Source organism: Tachysurus vachellii, chromosome 6 (genome assembly GCF_030014155.1).
Source record: "Tachysurus vachellii isolate PV-2020 chromosome 6, HZAU_Pvac_v1, whole genome shotgun sequence".
In the NCBI taxonomy this organism is placed as follows: Eukaryota; Metazoa; Chordata; class Actinopteri; order Siluriformes; family Bagridae; genus Tachysurus; species Tachysurus vachellii.
The window spans coordinates 12,780,801-12,795,956 of NC_083465.1; the positions used below are offsets into that span (position 1 = coordinate 12,780,801).

General features: G+C 36.6%; 2 protein-coding genes across 3 annotated transcripts in view; both read left to right on the plus strand.

Annotated features, from left to right (window-relative positions):
• Positions 1-3,488, plus strand: part of slc25a16 (solute carrier family 25 member 16) — a 6,667-nt gene extending 3,179 nt beyond the window's left edge. For both annotated transcript variants that reach the window (XM_060872337.1, XM_060872336.1), the window contains exons 8-10: positions 407-569; positions 1,275-1,343; positions 1,694-3,488. In XM_060872337.1, the coding sequence (XP_060728320.1) occupies positions 407-569; positions 1,275-1,343; positions 1,694-1,850 (389 nt within the window). In that variant the 3' untranslated portion in view covers positions 1,851-3,488. The remainder of the gene's footprint in view (positions 1-406; positions 570-1,274; positions 1,344-1,693) is intronic.
• Positions 3,489-6,084: 2,596 nt separating this feature from the next.
• Positions 6,085-13,770, plus strand: alox5a (arachidonate 5-lipoxygenase a). Its single transcript, XM_060872338.1, has 14 exons — positions 6,085-6,328; positions 6,852-7,050; positions 7,161-7,242; positions 7,569-7,691; positions 10,043-10,149; positions 10,270-10,442; positions 10,522-10,668; positions 11,123-11,326; positions 11,469-11,555; positions 11,662-11,840; positions 12,129-12,250; positions 12,937-13,037; positions 13,133-13,303; positions 13,404-13,770. The coding sequence occupies exons 1-14, from the start codon at positions 6,179-6,181 to the stop codon at positions 13,581-13,583; spliced, it is 2,025 nt and encodes a 674-aa protein (XP_060728321.1). The 5' UTR covers positions 6,085-6,178; the 3' UTR covers positions 13,584-13,770.
• Positions 13,771-15,156: the final 1,386 nt, after the last annotated feature.

Sequence of the window (15,156 nt, forward strand, 5' to 3'; positions counted from 1 at the left end):
AGAGCTTTCTAGGGGTGAAACGTGAAGCTTTTTAAAGCTGTGAAGCTCTAAAGTCATTTGGATAGACAAACATTAGGTATAGCAAATGCAACAATTTACAAAGAAAGAACCTAGATGACGAGAGAAACATTTCGATAGATGTGAAGACAAAACCCAGAAATAATAATAGTGATACAATAATAATAATTAATGCAAACAAACCAAAGACATGCTACTGTGTACGTCATTGACGCATCCCACCGTAAACCCTAGTAGTAAATCAGCATGAATTTTTTTCTGGAATGTTTCAGGTTTTGCACTTGTGTAATATATCAAGTCCCTGGTGCCACTTTAAATGTACAATTTGCTGTATAGGATACTTTTACAGTATGTACAATGTATTAACTGTGTTTTTGATTTTCTCCAGGATTTGCGTTTTTTACATTTGGAACACTAAAGAGTCTGGGACTGGCTCATTTTCCAGACCGCTTGGGAAAGCCGTCACTGGACAACCCTGAGGTCCTGGTTCTGAAGACCCACGTTAACCTGCTGTGTGGAGGAGTAGCAGGGGCCATCGCTCAGACTATATCGTACGTTATACTCAGGAGGTTTTTTTTTTTTCTGTGAATGCATTCAGTGAAAAACAAACGGTAGCAGCTTTAAAAGCTTTATGGATCTTTACGTAATTATGTTTTCATTTCGTTGTTTATATTATATTAAAAGATTGGAATATTGTTGTAGCCTGATCTTGTACACCGAGTTTCCACTGAACATTTTCCCATTTGTGCAATTATCCATTTGCCCAAACTTTTGGTAGCAGAACGGCATCTCAGAAGACCAACCAGGAAAGCTTTGATACACGGTGCATTCAGAGACTCTTTACTACGCACTAAGGTTGCAAAGGAAAAACTGATGAGTAGCAGGCTTCTAAACCTCAGACAAAACACTGCATACCTTTAGGGAATAAGGAATTACAATATTAAATGGCTCAAACTCCCATTATTAAATATATCCATAGAAGAAATCTTAGTTTTGTGGTTTTAGTTAAGGAGTAAGATTTTTATTCGAAACCAGTCTTTTGTGTTTTTTTTTCCTCTTTAAACTGTTCTGCTCTGCTCACTTGGAGGCCCGGTGCTGATCTATATTTAGATTTCTGTCTGAGTCACCCATTTGCTGGGTTTGAAAGGAAGCCAGAATTCAGTGTTGGATAGCTGAATATAGCCTTGTAATGAGTATGAAAATGTATAAAGGAAACTGACCTCTAGATTAATATCTCTCTATTTGTGTTTGTTTAGATATCCTCTGGATGTTGCCCGGAGGAGAATGCAGCTGGGAGCGGTGCTCCCTGATGCCGATAAACATCTGTAAGTGTTGACTGATTTTAAATACAATTGTGCTCTGTCGTGTCGATAGTAGTGTTTCTGCACAGCTTAACTCTTACAGTTTACAGCTGTTTCTGTTGTCCCTATTCTTGCATTTTTCTTCTACAGTAAATACTTCTTTAACTTGCTTGGCATATTTACATTATGTCTATATGCACTTCATTGCCTTTGTATTTTCACCCAGCACAATGGAAATAACACTGAAGCTGAATTTGCGAGTGGCTGTAAATAATTTAAATGTTAAATGAAACATTCAAAGATTTGTTGTTTCTAATCATTCTTATATGTGTTAATCTGTTTTTTTTTTTTGTTTGTTTGTTTTTTTACCCTAGCTCACTTACAAAGACTCTTAAGCATGTGTATACTCAGTACGGGATTAAAAAGGGACTGTACCGTGGCCTGTCTCTCAACTACATCCGCTGTATACCGTCTCAAGCCGTTGCCTTCACCACTTACGAGTTCATGAAGCAAGTCCTGCACTTGAACTAGAGCAGGGATCCTCACTTCCACACCAGGAACAAAATTGTCACACAGCTTTTGGGAGTGTTGTAGGAGCACAGATGTGGATAAGGAGAAGACTACTTAACTCAGATCACTGGAAATTATCTGCTAACTTCACAGTGGTTGCAATGAACAATCCGCCTTAACCTTTCAGACTGTATTACTGTCTTGTGTCACAAAACACATCTTTCTCCAGGCTGCTCTGTACTTTTATTACTGATTACATGTCAGTATGTGAAAGCTATAATGCACCATGAGCATGACAGAAGCGGTACTGTGATTGCCTCTTAACGTTTTTCATTAATGCAGTTATCCAATCAGCCAATCATGCAGCTTTAGCACAGCGCATACAAGCAAGCAGATACAGGTCAAGAGCTTCAGTTCATGTTCACATCAATCATCAGATCATGTCCAAACAAATCATGTTTTTTTCTTTATTCTGTAGATTGATACGAGCATTAACTGAAGCTGTTGACCTCTATGTTTTGCCACATTATTACCTGATAACTGCATGAAAGAGCATGTTTCTATTAAAGTGAACATGATGATTTTTTTTTCTTCTGTATTACCTCCATTCACTCCAAATAAATGCTGTAGAACTTGATATGGATTTTCTCGTAGCATATCTTCTTGGACCAGATGATTTCTGTAGAAGGCTGTGAGTTTCTGAGAGCTTCTTAACAATAGATTCGACATCTTTATTAAAACACACTCTGTGACATTGAGATTGCACTTTGACAAGGATTGTTTTGATGGTTTTTTCTTGACCATTTTTTAAAAATTTTTTTAAGTTAAACGTATGTTTCAGCACATTTTCAGAGCCATTGAACACAGCATAGGGTTCATCTTTTTGTTCAAGGCATTTTCTTTGCTTCCACTTGATGGCAGTCTTAAGATGAAACATCATTTTAACATCTGTGCAGCATTCAGTTACTGTATGTTTTTTTTTAATCATTATGACAATTTGAAATAATTTTTTTTTAAATTGTTAATATTATGTGATAAACATGCCTTTATCTACAGGTGCTGCTTTGTCCGATGGAAAGAAAGATGATGGAGACTATTTAATCCTCGTTTAAAAAAAAAAGGTTATCTAGCTTGAACAGCTTGTATATACAGAGTTAATTAAGCATTGGTTGTTAATATGCTTATATTTATCAGCAGGTTCATGGTTTTTTTTTTGTGTGTGAAGTTAATGTCTATTTTTTTTTGTATTAGACACCATTGAATGAAATCATAATGTACTCAGAAGATTTGCTCTGAGAAATATTTGTCTTGTTAATGTTGCAATTGTATTGGCAGATAGACCGAATGTTTAACATTATTTCTCATGTGATCATGAGTATTGGAATTTACCTGTATAAGATTCAAAATATGAAATTGTATTAGAAATTTGGAATTTTACATAATATTAAGATATTGAATTGATACAAAACTACTGGTTGGTGAAAAGAATTGAACAAAATTGTTTATTTATTCAGTGGCTAAATGAAATGTAATTTTCTATTTCTGCAAAACTCCATTTGGTCTGTGTGTCAGTGTATCAATAAAACGTTCTTGTAACTGGAGAAGGAGCACTGTTGCATTCACTGTTCCTGATTCTCCAGTGTATAAAACTTTGTTGATTCATTTGAAGAAGTTCAGACTGAGCAGTTTGAATAAAGTTGTGGTTCTTAGTAACAATTTTTAGCCCGTTGTTTTCGCCACTCCGTTAGAAGGAAACTGTGGTTGTGAAGGTTTTCACATGCTCACACAGTGTGAAGTTAATGCACAAGCATTGTGATAGATGAGCACACACGTATGCACGTAAACCTATGCATGTGAAATAATGTATAACTTTGGATATAGTCGCTAAAATACACTATTCAAAAACATTTTTTTTACAAATCTCTTCCTACACTACAATGTCTGAAAACATATGCAGCTGTGTGCATATGCAGCTATTATCATTAAAAAACAACTATTGCCCAATTGTCCGTAAGGGGCGTGGTCAAGTGATTAGAGGGCGGAGCCTAAGGGAATGAGTGGCAAGGATCACATACCTGTGACTAATAGTATTTGCTCTTTGTGTGTGTGTGTGTGTGTGTGTGTGTGTGTGTGTGTGTGTGTGTGTGTGTGTGTGTTAAACGAAAAACAAAAGTTTTTTTGAGTTCAAACCATGGCACTCAATTTAATGCACATAATCTTCAAAGCATTCGCTATTCTTTCAATGACTTACAAATAATTGTTTGACTGCACAGGAAGTGTAAAATGTCATGACTTCCCATTGGCTCACGCATCCGCATATTTTCCTGTTTTGCAACAGCCCACCACCTAATAATTAACCCATCGAATGGAATTGTATGTCTATTTATTTTGCCTTTGCTGACTTGATGTGACCAAAGAACAAGCCAACAACACACCGGTCATATCTGTCATTTATTGTAAAAGAATATTTCAGCATTATTACTGAACTCAGATCCTTCCAGATGTTTAGTGGTGTTGTGCTCGGTTACACACAAATTCAGCAAATGTTCTTTATTTTCTTCCCACAAAAGAACTTCCTCATTATGAGGAAGTAAACTGTGTTAAAGCCACAGCAGCCATTTCAATTCATCACCTCATCTTTTAAACCAAACTTGCATATACTTGAGCTATAACAGATGATTTTCTACTGTGCTGTTTGACATTTCTATTCTTATAATGTTTAAAATAGACGTTGCACCATTTCATTGCTGAATAATTCTATTAAAATAACTCTGAGTTTTTTTCCACAAGCCTGTATAAGGACGTGATGGTGATGGGAATGTGTTTTCTGATGCAATTTCTTTTTTTTTCTGGGTTTTGATGCCATCAGTTCTAAAGAAAACCAAATATTATAATAGGCTACTATATAATATAGTAGTTAAAGTATAGTCTTTAATCCTTTATACCGTTCCATTCTTTAGTCGGAATGGAAATTGACTTATCAGACATTTTTCGTCAGTGTAAACAAATGTGCAAGTCTGTTATACAGTTACTCAGGAGACTTTTAGTGTGATATGTTTTTTCCACTGTTTGGATCACATTACACAGAACTTTAGTGGTTGAAGTTAACGCCTTCATGACGCTTTAGATGCTGACGAACATGCACTTTGGAGAGCAGGGTTTGAGTTCACCTTTTACTTTCTACTTTGGAACGTTTCTATAGATATAACGCCCCTATTTGGCTAGGGAAACATAAATAATTAATAAGCACTACAAATTGTTAAAGTCCTGAGTGTCTACTTTCATATAAGTTGTTAACCTCTGCTGTGGAATGTGGCATGACAAAGAAATTCATTGTTGAATATTGGCATACCAAAATAATTGTTTAAATATTTATTTCTGGTAAAACTCATTAACCCCTATACAGGTAATCATTAATTCTTTCTTATTCAGTAACGACTTGATTCCAGTCTTGGTCATGGTGATCCAGGAATGAATCACTGGGTGTGGGCTGGGAAAACACCGTGGATGGGAATTCAGTATGCTGCAGATCACCATGAGATCATATATTTATGCATTAATTCAACAGTCTATAAATTTACAGTCACCAGTCCTCTTACTGGCATGTATTTGGGAGGATAGAGGATACTCCAAAGACCATAAGAAAACCCACACAGACCCACAGGGTACATAAGAAACTCCACACAGTCGGCATCCCTAATAGAGTTTCGTACAAACATCTTGACATGTATATTAGCAGGCCTCAGTGGGGAGATGTTTCGGTTATATATTCTGCTTATCTGCATACTAGAATAGTACATTTATTATTTTATCTATACCATCGTATATTGCAGAAACTGTGGCTTTTCCTCACCTATTTGCATTTTCCTCTCTGGCTTTGTATAGTGCTACTCTGTGATCTAGTGGCTCATTTGACTGGTAAATATGGTGTATACCAAATACTGTTTTCTGATGTGATATGATCTGTCTGTAAAACTAAAATGAGAAGGCACCTTAATGAGGTTTACTTTTCAGAAATGAGCCTTTTCTCATCATTCTGATTCCTGATAATACTTACTGTATAATAACCTCTTAGAATACAGAACATTTAGGTTAAATGAATTGTAGATACATATTTGATTTTCCATATGACTCTTGGGTGTCATATGGGTAAACTCTATCTATTCATAGTCCACTGAGAAATAGCCTTTAAGCATTTGCATGCTTTATCTCTGCAGATCAGAAACATATTCTGTGAGTGTGAGTACACACGCAGTTTTGTGTGTGATGTAGAAAAGGGAAGTTCTTTCTGTGAAAGACCACAGAAGGGTTCTTGGTGGAGACTCAGACTGTCAGACTCTGTGACCGGGATGACTTCATACACCGTGACTATTGCCACGGGCTCTCAGTGGTTTGCTGGCACTGATGATTACATTTATCTGACCTTGGTGGGGACGGATCGCTGCAGTGAGAAAACACTTCTGGATAAACCACTATATAATGACTTTGAGCGAGGAGCGGTAAGATGTCTGTCAATTTGTTGAAAATTTTTTCAGTGTTTGCAGAAAAGATTTGTAATATTAACATTTGCAGTAGGTGCCAATTAGTAGCAGTAAAAACAAAGAAGAAATAAAGTGAACATGAGCCAGAAAGAGAGCAGTATATGAAAAAGACATAACAAAGACATAGAAATCCTGAAAAATCTATTCAAATGGAGTGTAACCTGGAGACCAATACAGTATTTGCAAAACAGACAAATTTAAATAAGGTGAATTAATTAATTTTTTTTAATGAATGGGTAAAGAGAGGACTTTAAGCTTGAGTCAGAAGCTTCAGTGTCAGAAGCTTCATTGTGTCTCAACATAGATGTTTTTCTCTATTTCCTCTTTTCTCTATATCTGGCAATGTTCATAATACAAGAATGATTGTGTTTATTTTCTGTGTTGCACTCTGTTTACTACAATATGATTTGTTAAGAAAATAAAGACGACATTTTTCTTATCTTATAATTTGTCAGTTAACACCCAGTTTGTATAATCCCAGGTGGACTCTTATGACATCAAAGTATCAGAGAGTCTTGGTGACATAGAACTCATAAAGATTGAGAAGAAAAAGTACTGGATGCTTGACGACTGGTATTGTAAATACATTACAGTGAAGACCCCCAATGGAGATTACATTGAGTTCCCTTGTTTTCGCTGGGTAGTGGACGATAAAGAGGTGATACTTCGAGATGGCAGAGGTGAGATTCTTTTCTTGTGTCTTGCATCTGTGATTTGTTAAATCCCTTGTCTTCTTTAGAGACACACAAAAAAAGTTGCAAAGGTTTTTGCATGCTTGTTATCTCTGCAGCTCGTCTGCCTCAGCATGACAAAACCAGAGTGGCGAAACAACACAGACGCAAGGAACTGGAAAACAGACAGAAGATTTACAGGTTTAACAGAAATTATTTTGAAATAGATGTTTCTATAGCTCTTATATGTACTACAGCGAAGTCAAATGATCTTGACAAAAAAGACTGTTTACTTTTCGACTTTTTTTTAGCTCTATAAAATGAACACTAAGTTTGGGAGATTAAATTGAATCACTGAATTTCCATGTTTGAAAACATTGCGTGTGAACCATTGTAACTGGAAATTGGTATTTCGTATGTAGAGACTTGCTTCATTTATTTCTTTTATGTGCACTATAAAAAGTGTATTTTCATATATTTTGTCAGTGCTGAAGTATAGATATAACCGTTATGACTTCTTTTTATAGATGGAGAGAGTGGCATCCTGGCTTTCCCATGAGCATCGATGCAAATGCCCATAAAGAGCTACCACGAGATATCCAGTTTGACAGTGAGAAAGGCATCGATTTCGCTCTGAATTATAGTAAAGCGTGAGTTCTGTGTTGTAGTTTCTGGTTGTGTTGGCTTGCACAAAGCCAACACTTTGTTCTGCTATTTAATTATTCTATTATTCTTCTTAGACCAAAAAATTCTGATCTCTTCTTCTAGAGCTTCCAAGCTACACAAACTAAACTTAAGAAAGTTGTTCATCCTGGTTTGATTTAAGTTGTTATCACTTTTTAACTGATCAGAAGTCAAAGTATCTACCTGTCTATCTATCGATCTTTTTCCATTTCCGTTTTCAAAATCTTCTTTTTTAATATTTTAGACTGGCTTTGTCAGCATCAAAGTTTGTAATTATGATTATGATTATGATTATTATAATTATGAGACCAAATTTCTTAACTTGCAGTTGTTTCCTGGAATTTTCACTTTGTCCTTTTGTATTTAAAAAAAAATCCTTTAAAAATGAATTGCTGAGATCTTTTACAATAGGAAGCTTCTCTTTTTTTTTTAAAAAAAAAGGCAACTTTTTAAAGTAAGCGAGCTGGTGATGTCTAGCCTGGCAAGAACTGCCTCACTTCCTTTTTGGTATCTGGTTTCAGACAGGCTGCAATCACCGTGGTTTTATCAGTTTGGGGCTGCATGACCCATGTGGAATCCCTGATAGCTACTTCCACACACCCTATTGTGCACTTCTTCTGATTATTCTTTAGTCCTGCCTGTGTCAGCGAACCCAGGACAGTCCTCAGGTGCTATATATAGCACTGCCAGTCATTACCAAAGATGATGATATTTGGTGGCATACACAGCATGCAGGTGTAGGATTCTGTCCATGAGCCACTGAAACATTTCTGGGGCTCCAAACAACTTGAACAGAGCCACAAATTGGTAAAGCTGAATGGTGTGGAAAATGGGATCTGTCAGTATCTCTTTATCAAATCCAGTGTCAAATAAATGCAAGTCACATATAGTTTATCAAGCAGTTTGTCAATATGAAACATTGGGTATGACTCAACATTAGACACCATGTTGACTTTTCTAAAGTCACCACAGACTGAGCTGAAGGATATGGTTACCAAGACCACTGAGCTAGACCAACTGCTATGCCACTCCTCGATTACCCTCATCTCAAGCATGTCCTGAAGTTTATCCCAAACTATATTTTTCTTGTGTTTTTTTTAAACGGTAGTTGTTGCTGTGTACAACCACCCCGAGGGGGTGTCTCAGTGTGATGCTGTTTGAGGTTTGTATACGACTGGGTAGAAGTGAGAATTTGGCAAGCTCAGTGAGGTGGAACATTGAGAGGTGGTCTCTATAAGGACCACTATCTATCTATCTATCTATCTATCTATCTATCTATCTATCTATCTATCTATCTATCTATCTATCTATCTATCTATCTATCTATCTATCTATCTATCTATCTATCTATCTATCTATCTATCTATCTATCTATCTATCTATCTATCTATCTATCTATCTACCTATCTATCTACCTATCTATCTATCTCTCTGTCTCTCTGTCTGTCTGTCTGTCTGTCTGTCTGTCTGTCTGTGAGTTTAAACTTTCAGACTGGCTTTTTCAAGCCAACATAAAGTTTGTTGTCTCAAACATTACCTATCTAGTAGCATACTGCACCCACTGTTATAATATTCTCTGACTCTATAATAAACAGTCATTGTACTGTTCTCACATTTGCATATGATTTTTGCAGCCAGACTACTGAACACAGTAAATTTGCTGTTGCATGGATGTCTAGGACTTGCAGTTGTGTCCTGGATTTTTCATTATGTCCAAATTGGCTCACCAACATCTTTTACAGCTGAAAGTGTAACTTTTTGGTGTTTCTTAATAACACAAAATATGTGTGTGTGTGTTTGTTAGTGTGTGTGCATGTGCACGTGTGTGTGTTTCTTAGAAACCTTGGGAATCTGATATCAATCATTGATTTATACATTTCTTTAAAAGCCCATCAGTAATTATACATCAGTAATCTCTTCGATTAAATATACAATCAGTCTAAATTTGCCGGTGCAGCAGGATCCCATGCTCTAACTACTGTGCCAGAGGTTTGATTTCCAGGCACGGAACCAACCCAGAAACCCACACCACTGAGAGGTTAACTCACACTGCTTTTCCTAAGCCTGGCTAAAAAAGGGAAGGTTGTGTCATAAAGGGTATTCAGGGTAACAAACCTGTAACAAAATCAAATATACAACTTGGATGATCTGCTATAGTGATCCCAAACAAGGCGCAGTCAAAGAACAACAACAAAATATAATTTTGTTGTAAACACAGTTTCACATGCTGCTTAAGAAACCAGAAATCTAAGCAAATTTGCAGTTAATGACAGGATGTTTGTTTTTCTATTAAAACAAGGAATTCTTCTTCTTTTAGGATAGAGAACCTCTGTATTAACCAGTTCATGCACATGTTCCAGTCCTCATGGGGAGAGTTTGGAGATTTTGAACGGATATATGTGAGGATCAAGAACACAATATCAGGTTCTTCGAATTATTCCATCCTCATACAATATTAAGACAAGGGTGAAACTATAAATAGTACACCATTTATTTCTACATATAAACTAGCACAAGCATGATAATGTTTTTTCTTTTGGACAGAGTATGTGATGCAGCACTGGAAAGAAGACTTTATGTTTGGATATCAGTTTTTAAATGGCTGTAATCCTGTCATGATCAAGAAGTGTACAGAAATACCAGAGAAGTTTCCAGTCACACATGAAATGGTGAAAGACTTCTTGGAAAGAGACCTTTCTCTGGAAGATGAGCTTAAGGTAACTCATTATTAACACTTATACTGAACAGTAAGGCAGTCTGTTTTTTATCTGTAATTGTGTTTGTCATGGTTTTTAGGCAGGAAACTTTTTCATAGCAGACTATGAGATTATGGAGGACATCACAGCTAATGCTACAGATCCTTGCACCCTACAGTATTTAGCGGCACCCATTTGCTTGCTGTACAAGAACATTCAGAACAAAATTTTGCCAATCGCCATACAGGTAAATGACTATTCTTTCTAGAGTACCAGCAGATCTGCCTTGTATAACCCCATTTCAATTACATTATAAAATACTTCTGATGCAGTAAAAAAAATATTACTTAGATGAAGGAAAGAGATTATCAATATGTAATGAACCACCATTGATTTTTAAAATTTCAAATTTTATTGTAGTAAAGTAACTACGTATAGTAGCCTGCGAATTACTCTGACTTCCTCCCACGTCTGAAAAACCTTTCACTTGTCAGATTAGACACTCTTAAACTTCCTCTAGGAATGAATGAGTGTGATGTGCCCTGTACTGGGTGTATTCTTATTTTTCATCCACTGTAGGCGCCTGATCTACAATGACTTGTAACTAATGTTCCAAAGTTCTGGCAAATGCACCATGCAACAGCTAGTACTGTCAATTCATTTGCAGATTGTAAATAAGACATTTCTGTATGTTTTTAAAGCTAAGTCAAACCCCAGGTGAAGACAGCCCAATCTTCCTGCCTACTGATAATGACTATGACTGGTTGTTGGCCAAGATCTGGGTAAGGTCTTCTGACTTTCATGTGCACCAGACAGTGACACACCTCCTGAGAACCCATCTGATATCTGAGGTTTTTGGCATTGCTATGTTTCGACAGTTGCCTGCCGTCCATCCCGTGTACAAGGTGCACCATTTTTACACATTATCATGGCAAACTAATACATATATCTGCCAAGCATTAAATAGCCTTATTAGAGTACATACTGTAAATTGTGCACAGCTCTTGAAGAATTTTTCATAAGATTTGTTTAAAATCTTGTTTCCAGTTGATTTTGCCACATGTTCGTTACACAATTGCTATCAACACAAAAGCACGCGAGCAACTCATCTGTGAATGTGGACTCTTTGACAAGGTATGTTTAGCCTTTAGTACACCTTTAAAACATGTTAAACACTAATTTTGTACTTGTGGTGTCTCTAGGAACTAAAATGACTTTAAATGTGTGGGTGTATGGACAGGCTAATGGTACAGGTGGAGGAGGTCATGTAGAGCTAGTGCAGAAAGCCATGAAGACTTTCACCTATAAGTCCTTGTGCTTTCCGGACTCCATAAAGGCTCGAGGCATGGACAGCAAGGAAGAGATTCCCTACTACTTCTACAGAGATGATGGCAACCTTGTGTGGGACATAATCAAAAGGTAAACATGGAAGTTTCCAGAATTTAAATATAAACCCATTTTGCTTGGTAAAAAAAACAAGATTTTAATATTTGGTGAGAGGTTTAGGGATCTTGCGCTTTAGGGGTTTCTGCTGTGTACCCTGGATTTCTCCCTCAGTCCAAAGATATTCGTTGTAGGCTGATTGGCATCTTTAACTTGTCTGTAGTGTTTGAAAGACTGTGTGTGTGTGATTGTGCTCTGTGATGGGTTGGCACCTACAGAAAATAGATGGATGGATGACAAACTCATTTTTGTGTCTCTTGGTAGTTTTGTGGAGGACATTGTACACATATTCTATGATAGTGACAAAACAGTGCTGGAGGATGAGGAGATACAGGCATTTGTCAAAGATGTCTGCAGCTTTGGAATGCAGGATTCTGATTACTGTGGTAAGAAACAAACTTTTCACAGTATTTCTTAAAAAAAAAAAAATATATATATATATATTTTTAGAACCCTGTAATTTGTCAGCGACGCGGGGATAAAAACAGACCCAAATGCAGGATAGCATAAAATAAACTGATTTAACAAATAAAACACACAAAACAGGCAAAGAGACAAGACCGAGGACAAGGATTCTGCGCTGTCATAGGTAACGTGGCACGGTTAAATACACAAGACAATTAACACATGAGGAACAGGTGTGCAGAGGCGGGGAGGAAGAGACAAGGGCGGGGCAGACACGTGAACACAGAACATAAACAACCGCACATGGCCAAAGTCCGGGCTGGATCCTGACAGTAATTGACTCTGATGTTTTCTTCATCTGGACATGCTTTATTCATATGAGCCTTGAAATAATGAGTGTGATGGTAATGGAAGCTTACATACAGTATACGACTCATAAAATCAACTTAACTATGACTGTCATGATGTCAGAAGTTTCTAAAGGAGATTCTAAAGATGTCTTCCCTGTTTCATCACTCAAGAATTTCCTCAAAATCACAACCACTCATGCTTAAAAAAAATCTAAAAATGAAGAACTGAACTATGTTCTATATTTGTGTGAGTTTGAAAGATGTGTCCAATCATTTCTGAGAGCATTTGGTTAAGAAATATTTCTTGTTGTCTTTAGAGTTTCCAAAATCATTGCAGACCCGAGAGCAGCTGGTGGAGTACCTGACTGTTATAATCTTCACAGCTTCTGCACAACACGCTGCTGTCAACTTTGGACAGGTAGCATCACTCTGTAATCAAGGATCATCAAAAATTAATACAGAAACAATGATATATTGCAATACAGTATTATAAACCAAATGTTACACTTTCAGTATGACTGGTGTTCATGGATCCCTAACTCTCCACCCACTATGCGGAAACCCCCACCAACAAAGAAGGGTGAGGTTGATATGGCATTCATCTTGAACAGTCTGCCAGACCGTGGTCGCTCCTGCTGGCATCTCGGAGCAGTGTGGGCTCTTAGTCAGTTCCAAGAAAATGAGGTGAGATTGTCAAAAAAAACAAAAAACAAAACATGCTTCCTCTCCACATTCACTGCTGTAATGCAGTTTCACTAACACTTGTAAGTGCTTCTCTTTCCAGCTGTTCTTGGGTATGTATCCTGATGAACACTTCATTGAGAAACCGGTGAAGCAGGCTATGGAGACTTTCCGGCAGAAGCTGGGCGAGCTAACCAAAGTCATCAAAAATCGAAACGAGGGGAAGAATCTTCCCTACTTCTACCTGTCTCCAGACAGGATCCCAAACAGTGTGGCACTCTGAATCTGCGTAGCTGAAGGGTTTGTGTGTGAAGGAAAAGAACATTTCCTGCACTGTTATTGTCACATGTTACTTTTGTAATACATTCTTTGTATAAGAACATACTGTATACTTTGATAGATTTGTGGTTTGAATTATATTATATGCTATAAAATGATTGGTGGATTGCAATAAATATAGATTACTTAAATACTTTGCTTATTCTAAATAATGTCTTGAAAGGTAGCTTAGTGTTTATTTTAAATAAACTCAGGTGTTGTCCAAATGAAAGCTCTTGGGACTGGGCTTTACAAAAAAGCTAACAAGTTGCTTTGTGATCATGTATTCATCAAAAATTCAAATAAAAATTTTACTTCCTGTCCCCAGACAGAATCCAAAACAATATGGAGTCTGCACACCTGGAGGGTTCAACATATAGGACAGTTAATATTTTATCAGTAATACAATTTTGATTTTCCTTTTAACTATACTTAAAATAAAAGGCCCCACTTACAGACATGATTTTCGAATTCTGTATTATAAATTTTAATATGAAGCTCCGGACAAAATTATTAACATTAACATTATGTATATTAAATCTGTATTTAATAATACATAATATATGTATCCTGTGTTAGAGTTTACTTTGGATTTGGAGCATAATATTCAAAATGGCGTCAAAGTTTTTAGCTTATAAATTGAGTTGTGGTGGATAGTTTCCAAAGAGACTTTGTTAATACTGTCAACAAAACCAGTTGACAACATGCCAATACAACTTCTACCATTATTAATGGTTATGCATACACTATATAACTGTTAATGAACATGCTTCATTATGTCCAGATGCAGTAAGGATGAATGTATTAACAGGTTGATTATTTGTTCATCACTTATTTCATATTTAATAATGATGTTCGTTCATGGTATTGATGGTGGGCACGGCAGTCTGCTTTCGAGGTTCATACTTAAAGGTTTATGTAGAATGAATGTTTTTGAATTTTAGAAGACTTTTAGAAGGTTTCTTTAAAACAATGTAGCATGACATTATTAAATGCTGTACTTCTGTAGTCAGAACAAAATATGCCAAATATGTCTGATGTGGAAAATTTAGATAAGGATTTTAAGTGCATACGCTCCAAGTGTTCGTGCAACAGAAGTGCAATGTAAGCCAGAGTGTAGCTGATTTTACAATCAGCTTATCATTTCCTCAGATTTGCAACACTAACAGGGAACAAAACTATTTTAAGTAAGTCTTGCTTTTACCAGGGCAGACAACTTGCTTCTCTTTTTGCTGAGTAAGCTAGCATTAGGATCACATTACTAGTCACGAAAATGGCCAGTTCATAAATTAGTACGTGAGCAGTATGGCATGAACGGTATGTCTCATCATCCCTTTCTTCCTTGGAGTTTGTGTCAGACTCACACACATGCTGAGGTTTTTGTACATATAAATGAAGTTTACATGCTGGAACTGGGATTTGTACATGTAAATGAAGTAAGAGATTTGGCCCATGCATTGCAAATTAACAGAAGAGGTGGAGCTGAGGAACACCACACTGAAATGAAAAAGATTAATAGGATTTAAATTAACCCTGGT

Coding starts and splice junctions, on each gene's coding strand:
- alox5a (XM_060872338.1), top strand. CDS start 6,179: ATGACTTCATACACCGTGACTATTGCCACGGGCTCTCAGTGGTTTGCT. Junction 10,443..10,521: donor CTCTGGAAGATGAGCTTAAG/GTAACTCATTAT, acceptor CATGGTTTTTAG/GCAGGAAACTTTTTCATAGC. Junction 12,251..12,936: donor GCAGGATTCTGATTACTGTG/GTAAGAAACAAA, acceptor TGTTGTCTTTAG/AGTTTCCAAAATCATTGCAG.